This window comes from Pristiophorus japonicus, chromosome 7, assembly GCF_044704955.1.
Source record: "Pristiophorus japonicus isolate sPriJap1 chromosome 7, sPriJap1.hap1, whole genome shotgun sequence".
In the NCBI taxonomy this organism is placed as follows: Eukaryota; Metazoa; Chordata; class Chondrichthyes; family Pristiophoridae; genus Pristiophorus; species Pristiophorus japonicus.
The window spans coordinates 66,578,466-66,588,240 of NC_091983.1; the positions used below are offsets into that span (position 1 = coordinate 66,578,466).

The window sequence follows — 9,775 nt, forward strand, 5'->3', positions numbered from 1 at the left end:
GGCTTAGATGAAGATGGGTTAGAAGTGGTGTACCCCAGAGGTCAGTGCTGAGTTCAATTTTGTTCTCAGTGTCTATACATGATATTGACTTGGAGTATCGGTTTTGGAACCTGTGGTCGGCATTTTCCTGTTGTATATTTACCATACTAGAACACTTAGCATTTTTAAACACTGATGAAGAACAACCTTTAGGAATTGAGGGTGTAAATAGCATATTGAGCACTTAGATCGTCGTCCTTTTTCTCACAATTGTCAACATAATGAATGGCTGTCAAGCAGAGTAGTGGAGCCATTTATGAGAGAAATGGATGATATGATGCAGTACTGTTGCTTTTCCAAATGGATGAGCTAAGGTGTAACACCTCATCTGTTTAAGATTGTGATCTTATTAATACATTCACTGCTATACTTTCCACTGCTCATAATTTCCATGTATGCATAATAGCTGCCGACAATGTCAGGCAAGCATTCATTGTAGTCGCCTGCCAGTTAGAGTTTACGATTTGCTGTCAGATGGAAGAGTTTTAAACATAGAAAAATATTATTGTGACATGGGTTTTTAATTTGGTTAAGGCTGAGGCTACGCACAATCGACACAATGGCACTTGGGGACTGGCATGGCGGGGCTTACTAACATGGGAAGGTTTAGCAACATGGAAGAAAGGTCTTGGTGTTTGGGACATTACAGAGTGGTCCTAGGCTTTGACAAGACTTAATGTCAGTGTCCTTGGATTCAAAAGAACGTGAATGGTAGCATAGTGGTTATGTTACTGGACTAGTCATCCAGAGGTCTCGACTAATAATCTGCAGACATGAGTTCAAATCCCATCATGGCAGCGGGAGAATTTAAATTCAGTTAATTAAATAAATCTGGATTACAAAGCTGTATCAGTTATGGTGACCATGAAACTACTGGATTGTTGTAATAACCCATCTGGTTCAATAATGTCCTTTCGAGAAGGAAATCTGCCTGGTCTGGCCTACATGTGTCTCCAGAACCACAGCAATGTGACTGACTCTTAACTGCCTTCTAAGATGGCCTAGCAAGCCACTTAGTTGTACCAAACCACTATTACAAAATCACTGTGGGAGTACCTTCACCATATGGACTGCAGCGGTTCAAGAAGGCAGCTCACCAACACCTACTCAAGGGAAATTAGGGATGGGAAATAAATGCTGGCCTTGCCAGCCACATCCACCTCCTGTGAACGAATAAAAAAAAAAAGCACAAGGAGGTGGGGATCCTGTGTTTTAACAACAGAAGATTTCTGGGATCTATCAGCAGTAAGGTGAGGGTGGAGACTCCTGGTTCTGGTAACATTAGCATGGTCTAGAAAGTAGTTTCAGTGCAAAATATTTTTGCTCAAAAAAACATGCCTTTCCTGTTGGACTCAATTAGAAATAAAAATGAATTATAAATGCTGAAAATTGGAACTATAAAAATAAAATGTTGGAATTATGCAGCATCTGTAAAGAGAAGAGACAGCTTAACATTTCAGACCATTCGAACTGGATACTTGACGATAAATGAACTGTTTAATGGAACTGAATAAAACAAAAGGAAAGAAGAAAGAAGATAATGGGTTGAATAACTTAAATTTTTCTGAAAAGCTTCAATAAATTGAAACCTGGTGAATGATGTATGAAGAATCTCTGAGGCAATTAAAAGGCATTAAATGACTAAAGAGCATGCGAATAGCTGAGTAAGTCAGTGAAAAGACACATGAAACAAAACAGAGGAAAAGCGAAAAAAAACTGTAAAAGGCAGAAATCTGGAATAAACACAGAAAATGTTGCAAACACAACAGACACAGTTGCATAACTTAATGTTACTGTAAATAATGATAGGTTTTGAATTCTAGCTATAAGCAAAGCACAGGTGTTAATCACATTTATGTCGTGGGGCGCGAGTTATTTATTGGGAATGTTTTGGTGTGTTTTTTTTTTAAATACAGGTTTTTTTCTCTCTCCGGTCCTCTCAACGCCCCGAGGCCGGCTGTTCAGCTCGGGATTTTTGCATTCTCAGCCGGCCTAGTGGTCTGAGAGAGATGTGCAATGCCTCCTTTAGCGCTTCGCCACACACTCAGAGACCAAATTTTGCTAATTGAGGCGCAAACTGTTCCCGGGTGCATACTTTACCGTCCTGCCGTCATTACCACCCTGAAGTGAGCAAAGCCAAAAATCCAGCCCAAAACATTTTAAATCCCCTTTATCACTAGTGTAAATCAGGGTTCTTGGTAGCTGTCAACAATTGTTACAGGTTTGGAGTTTCTGACCTACTTTAGATATTCTCTAAGTTACAGGTGGTCACTCACGCAAATGGTCCAAGCGTCAAATGCTCAAACACATGCCCATTCTGCCCAATATCGAATTAAATGATAGCATAACACCGGGGTGTAAAAATAAGATCCCCATGTGATAGAACTTTGATATCGTGTCCTCAAGTGACCATCTCCAATTTTTTTGAAGGTGGACTAAAAAACTTAGTGAGACAAAGATAGATGAGAATTGTTAAGCTGCTTCATTTTACAGAGAGCACGTGAATGTACACGTAATAGATGTAATCAAATCTCACACAGATGCAACTAAGAACAAGATAAATAATAAAACAAGGCCACACTATCCCTATTAGCAGGTTTGCTTAACTTTTTTTCTGATCAGCTGTGTGATCCTGACTGTCTTAAGTGATTTGCCAGTAGGATTGCAATCAGTGATTTGCCAGTAGGATTGTCAATAAAACTGGCAACCTCTCCGTCCTTGGGTGACAGTCTAAAAAATATATATTTTACGATCCTCAAAATGAATAAGGGATTAATAGGCCAGGAACTATGCAATTGACCCTTATTATATCAGTTTGAAATAGACTATGAGCTGTTCATTTCACAAAATAGCTCATCTGACTTTAATACACATCTGACGCCTGCAACCCATGTTTTTTTTTTAAACCTGTTCAAATTCATGGTTTTAAAATGCAAAATTTAAATGTTACTCATTCCCAACTGCTTTCTATGAAGAAAAAAAAATCTAAAATCCTGAAACATGACATGTGTATTGCCTTTCTATACAGCGCCACTCTCTTGGGCTTGTTTTCTCTGAAGTTTATCTGAAATAGCTGTTGAATTTTTTTGCCCAGTTGAATTTCAAATCACTTGGAAAAACAAACCAACAAATACTGTTAAATGCTGAGAAAAGCATGCTGGCAGTTGGATGCAGAGAATCATACTGATGCAGGATATTCAAAGATATGTTTGCCCAGACTGCAACATTCTGGCAAATGCAGGCACTGGGTAGTTGGAAACTCTTCAGGTGACAGAGAGAGAGCAGTGACAAGAATATCAACCTCAACTCCAGGCTTTGCAAAACAATTGGGGCTTACAAATAAAAATGTTAAATGAAAATTATAACATTGTCTACATTTAGAGTACAGGTACAGCGTCAAAAATCCAGAGTTCTGGAATCTATACTGTTCCAGAATTCGGAAAATGTTCCGGAATCCGGACCAGCCGCCACTGCCCTCCCCCACTGGATTCCCCCGCCTCGGGCCCCCACCGACCTCTCCCCCGCCTCAAGCCGACTGCCCTCCCCCCCCACAACCGCCACCTCCTCTCTACCCACCTTGGCCCAGGTGTTTCCGGACTCGGGACATCAAAAAGACATCCCGAAGTCTGGAAATACACAGAATCTGGAGTGGCCTCGGTCCCGAGGCTTCCGGGTTGTCGACGCTGTACCTGTATTTCATTGGCTGTAAAATGCTTCGGGATATCCTGAGGTTGTGAAAGACGGGGGCAGAGGTCGGTAAAGATAAAAAATGAGTTTTATAGTTAAGCTTAGTCATGTTATTGAGAAATGTAAGTTTTTTTATGTCTTGATTATCTTAAAAAAGTTACTTTGAACACTGGAAATTTAAGCTGCAGAGAAGTATCAGTGGCTGAAAGTAATTTGAAATTTCTTTGAAGTAATTTGATTGGTTCAGGTTCTGGTTTACTTGTAAATTCTGGTTGCATTTTATAACAAAATTGTAATTTGTTGAATATGAAATCCGAACAAGTGTGGCGCTGCAATGCGAGTGAATTGAAGCATCTGATGTCAATATGGGTCACAAGAATGAATGATGAGACAAACAGAAAATATGTGCTATTGTATTGTTTTTAGAATACTAATAGAAATGCTTTTGTTTGCTGGGGTTAGATAGATTGTAAAATAATCCATGAGGATGAAACAGGAAAAATTTAATCTCTGTTCCTGGCAGTTGCTGGTTACCATATCGTCCCCCTACCCTCTCTCCTCCCTCTGCTCGCCCTCACCTAAATACAGCAAGCATGTGGAGTAGAAAGGTAGCTACCAAAGCTCTGATGGCACAACCAATTTCGAGTGACATAGCAGGTAAGCGCAGTAGTATACATTAACACCATTGTCACTTCTAAGCTTATCCACAATCCAATACACTCAGTAAAACTCACTTACCACCAAAGTATACTGTACCATTTACACTGTGCACTATCAAGTATATCTGTGTTAAACAAAATAAAAATAAATGGAAAAATAATAAAAAGGTTTTCAGCAGATATACACTGAAGAAAACTTGCCTATGTTTTGCCTCAATTTGTAATCAAATTACTGTGCTTTTGTTTCACTTTCTAATTCAGCTGAAATAATTTTCTGTTGCTGTATGCCCTTCAAAGTTCACCCATATATTTCTACATATTTGTCTTGACCGGTGTTAATAAAAACTCAATAAATCAAAGCGTAGTGGAAAATCAAATCAAAAAGCTGTTGGGACCAGGTTAATTGAAACTTTCAAGACTGAGATAGATAGATTTTTGTTAGTGTATTAAAGAGTATGGAACCAAGGCGGGGTAAATGAAGTTAAGATACAGATCAGCCATGATCTAATTGAAAGGCATTCTACTCGGAGCTACGACACGGCAAGCGAACCCAAGGTGGGTAGAGGAAACACTTCAAGGACACCCTCAAAGCCTCCTTGAAAAGTGCAACATCCCCACCGACACCTGGGAGTCCCTTGCCCAAGACCGCACAAAGTGGAGGAGAAGCTGAGCACCTCGAGTCTCTTCGCCGTGAACATGCTGAAGCCAAGCGCAAACAGCGGAAGGAGCGCACAGCAACCTAAGCACTCCACCCACCTGTTTCTTTACCACTGTCTGCTCCACCTGTGACAGAGACTGTAGGTCCCGCACAGGACTCATCAATCACATGAGAATTCATTTTTAGTGTGGAAGTAAGTCATCCTCGACTCCAAGGGACTGCCTCAGAGACAAGGGGCTGAATGGCCTGCTCCTGTTCCTATCTTCCTAAATCATAGGAAGGCAGACTGTACAAATCTAGTCCAAGCTGGAAATTTCCCTGGAATTCATTAAAAAGCATCCTGCAGATAAATGGGCACAGCTGCATTATTAAATGTTTAATTGATTATGTATATTTATGTATTACAGCCTTATAATTTCCAGTATTCCCTGGACCTGTTGCTGTAACTATTGTAGATAACAGCACACCTTCACACACACTGACACTTACATGTCTTCGTTGTTCATGGGCGGCCAGGCCTGAAGGAGCAGCACCAAATGCTGAAATTCGATCCCTTGGTTACTCGAGTCAAGCAACTCCAAAAAGAGCTGGAAACGTTTCTCTTCATTCTCAACGTCACTTACATTAACCTGACGATGACAGAACATTATACAAACATAGATTTATAGAATACTTTAACACTCTGCAGTAAGCATCTCTGCACTAAATTACTGTTGAGAAAATTGCCGTTTGTTTCACCTCCCCCTAAGGACAAAGATTCAGTTTCTGCTGTAACATTTATATGGTTGGTATCCTCTGTTTTCTACAATGAGAATTTGATATCATATGACACCAACAAAAATTATTTTTGGTGATAAATGTTACAATCAATATTACAAAGCAGAACTGGATAGACCCATATAATATTTAATTCACAGCATTTTCTAAATAACAGCAAATCACAATCTGAAATATTTGTGTTGTGGTATAATCCTCATTCAATACAAGGTTATATTTTTGAACCTTAAAAATGCTTTAAACTAATCACGTGTCACAGATATAAACAATGCATCAAACACAGATAGGGAGAGAGAATACTTTCGTAGTTGGTTCAACTGTTGCTTTCTAAAGCTATAATGGAGTTCAGCATTACAAAACAAATCCCTGATTCCAAGCAGTCCCAAGACTTGTAGAACATAGGGGTCAAGTTTCGGCCTGAGTTGCTCCAATTTTTTTGGAGCAACTAGTTTAGAATGGAGTATCTTAGAAATTGCAATTCTCGGCATTTAGTTTGCTCCAGTTCTAGTGAGTTAGAACAGTTTCATTTTTAGAACAGATTTTATTTTCCAAAAGGGGCACGTCCGGCCACTTACGCCTGTTTTTCAAGTTTAGGCAGCGAAAACTTACTCCAAACTAACTTAGAATGGAGTAAGTGTAGATTTTTGTATGCTCAGAAAAACCTTGCCTACACTTAGAAATCAAGTGAAAGGAAAGATAGTTTGGGGCGGGGGGGGGGGGGCGGGGGAGTTTACAAACATAGAAACATAGAAAATAGGTGCAGGAGTAGGCCATTCGGCCCTTCGAGCCTGCACCACCATTCAACAAGATCACGGCTGATCATTCACCCCAGCACCTCCCCCCCACACCCGCCCGACCCCCCCCAGCCGCAAGGACCACATCCAACTCCCTTCCGAACACATCCAACGAACTGGCATCAACAACTCTCCGCGGCAGGGAACCCCACAGGCCAACAACTCCCCGAGTGAAGAAGTCTCTCCCAATCCCAGCCCCAAACAGCCCACACCCCCCATCCCAAGAGCGTGCCCCCCCCCCCGGCTCCGGACCCACCCAACACCGGGAACACTCCCCCCGCACCCAACCCGCCCCGTCCTGTCAGAATCCTCGAATCCTTCCCAAATGCCGAACACTCCCGGATTTCGAGCCCCCAGCCCTGGCCACCCCGGAGCCACGCCCCCGCGACGCCAATCACACCACATCCACCAACCGCCATCTGCGCAGTCAACCCATCCACCCAACTCCGAACACTCCCCGCACCGAGGCACAGAGCCCCCAGACCCGCCCCTCCAACACACTTCGCCCCCCCAGACCTCCGCTGCAATGTGACCCCTCCTGTCCCCCGCCCTGGGTTTCTCCGCACCCCCCCCACCTCCACCACTCTCCCCTCCATCCCCCGCCCCCGTCTTCCCTCAACTTACTCTCTGCCTCCCCGCACAGGCTCCCATCTTGGGGGCGGTAACCTTCTGGGGCAGGGAATTTTAGCCCCCAGCCTAGAAGTCCTGCCCCCGCCGCAGAATTGACCTTACCACCCCTCAATGGAAGCAGAGTGCAATTTCCCACACTCCACTTCCTTTGGGGCCAGTTACCGGGGCACGACTGGATGCTCCTGCGACAGTTGGAACTGGTGCTCTCCACTCTCCCATCCTGTGACAGTTTGAACTGGTGCTCTCCACTCTCCCATCCTGTGACAGTTTGAACTGGTGCTCTCCACTCTCTGACGTGTGACAGTTGGAACTGGTGCTCTCCACTCTCTCTCCTGTGATAGTTTGAACTGGTGCTCTCCACTCTCCCGTCCTGTGACAGTTGGAACTGGTGCTCTCCACTCTCTCTCCTGTGATAGTTTGAACTGGTGCTCTCCACTCTCTCTCCTGTGACAGTTGGAACTGGTGCTCTCCACTCTCTCTCCTGTGACAGTTTGAACTGGTGCTCTCCACTCTCCCATCCTGTGACAGTTTGAACTGGTGCTCTCCACTCTCCCATCCTGTGACAGTTTGAACTGGTGCTCTCCACTCTCTGACGTGTGACAGTTGGAACTGGTGCTCTCCACTCTCTCTCCTGTGACAGTTTGAACTGGTGCTCTCCACTCTCCCATCCTGTGATAGTTGGAACTGGTGCTCTCCACTCTCTCTCCTGTGACAGTTTGAACTGGTGCTCTCCACTCTCTCTCCTGTGACAGTTTGAACTGGTGCTCTCCACTCTCCCATCCTGTGACAGTTTGAACTGGTGCTCTCCACTCTCTCTCCTGTGACGGTTTGAACTGGTGCTCTCCACTCTCCCATCCTGTGACAGTTTGAACTGGTGCTCTCCACTCTCTCTCCTGTGACAGTTTGAACTGGTGCTCTCCACTCTCCCGTCCTGTGACAGTTTGAACTGGTGCTCTCCACTCTCTGCTGTGACAGTTTGAACTGGTGCTCTCCACTCTCCAGTCCTGTGATAGTTTGAACTGGTGCTCATGAAACACATCACTTTTACAAATAAAGAGCCATCATCAAAAATAAATGATAAATAAATCAACCAATAAATCAATCAAAAAACCCTAAAAAATAATAATAAAAAAAAAAAATCAATAAATAAAAAATTAAGTTTCTACTCACCGATGCCCTCCAACAGTGTGCTGGGACGGGGTCCCCCAGTGTGTCTCTCTCTCTCGGTTTATGTCTGTGCTTCTGACAGCGAGGGGTGGGGGGAGGAGAAGGGAGAGGGGGGAAAGAAAGAGGGGGGGGAAAGAGGGGGATGGGGGGGGGAAGACAGGTGGGGGGGGAAGACAGGTGCGGGGGGAGAGGGAGGGGGGGCGAGGGAGGTGGGGAGAGGGAGGAGAGAGGTGGGGGGGGAGATGGGGGGCAGAGGGAGGGGAGGGGGGAGAGGGAGGTGGGGGGGAGAGGGAGGTGGGGGGGAGAGGGAGGTGGGGGGGGAGAGGGAGGTGGGGGGGAGAGGGAGGTGGGGGGGGGAGAGGGAGGTGGGGGGGGAGAGGGAGGTGGGGGGGGGAGAGGGAGGTGGGGGGGGAGAGGGAGGTGGGGGGAGAGGGAGGTGGGGGGAGAGGAAGGTGGGGGGAGAGGGAGGTGGGGGGAGAGGGAGGTGGGGGGAGAGGGAGGTGGGGGGAGAGGGAGGTGGGGGGAGAGGGAGGTAGGGGGAGAGGGAGGTGGGGGGAGAGGGAGGTGGGGGGAGAGGGAGGAGAAAGGGAGGTGGGCGGAGAGGGAGGAGAAAGGGAGGTGGGGGGAGAGGGAGGAGAAAGGGAGGTGGGGGGAGAGGGAGGAGAAAGGGAGGTGGGGGGAGAGGGAGGAGAAAGGGAGGTGGGGGGAGAGGGAGGAGAAAGGGAGGTGGGGGGAGAGGGAGGAGAAAGGGAGGTGGGGGGAGAGGGAGGAGAAAGGGAGGTGGGGAAAGAGGGAGGAGAAAGGGAGGTGGGGAAAGAGGGAGGAGAAAGGGAGGTGGGGAAAGAGGGAGGGGGGTAGAGAGGGAGGGGGGGAGAGAGTGAGGGGGGAGAGAGAGTGAGAGTGGGGGGGGGGAAGAGAGAGAGAGAGGGGGAGGGGGAGAGAGAGAGAGGGGGAGAGAGAGAGAGGGAGGGGGGAGAGAGAGAGAGAGGGAGGGGGGAGAGAGAGAAAAGGGAGGGGGGAGAGAGAGGGGGAAAAAGAGAGAGGGGGGAAAGAGATGGGGAAGAGAGAGCGGGGGGGGGGGAGAGTGATGGGGAAGAGTGAGGGGGGACGGGGAAGGGGGACGGGAAAGGGGGAGAGGAGGGGAAGGGGGAGAGGAGGGGGAAGGGGGAGAGGAGGGGGAAGGGGGAGAGGAGGGGGAAGGGGGAGAGGAGGGGGAAGGGGGAGAGGAGGGGGAAGGGGGAGAGGAGGGGGAAGGGGGAGAGGGGGGAAGGGGGAGAGGAGAGGGAAGGGGGAGAGGAGAGGGAAGGGGGAGAGGAGAGGGAAGGGGGAGAGTGGAGAGGGATGGGGGAGAGGAGAGGGAAGGG

The 9,775-nt window shown here is 46.7% G+C and overlaps 1 protein-coding gene across 1 annotated transcript in view; it reads right to left on the reverse strand.

Annotated features, from left to right (window-relative positions):
* nbas (NBAS subunit of NRZ tethering complex) overlaps window positions 1–9,775 on the reverse strand; it is a 357,427-nt gene that overhangs the window by 46,591 nt on the left and 301,061 nt on the right. The window contains exon 49 of the mRNA XM_070885013.1: window positions 5,533–5,672. Within this exon, the coding sequence (XP_070741114.1) occupies window positions 5,533–5,672 (140 nt within the window). The remainder of the gene's footprint in view (window positions 1–5,532; window positions 5,673–9,775) is intronic.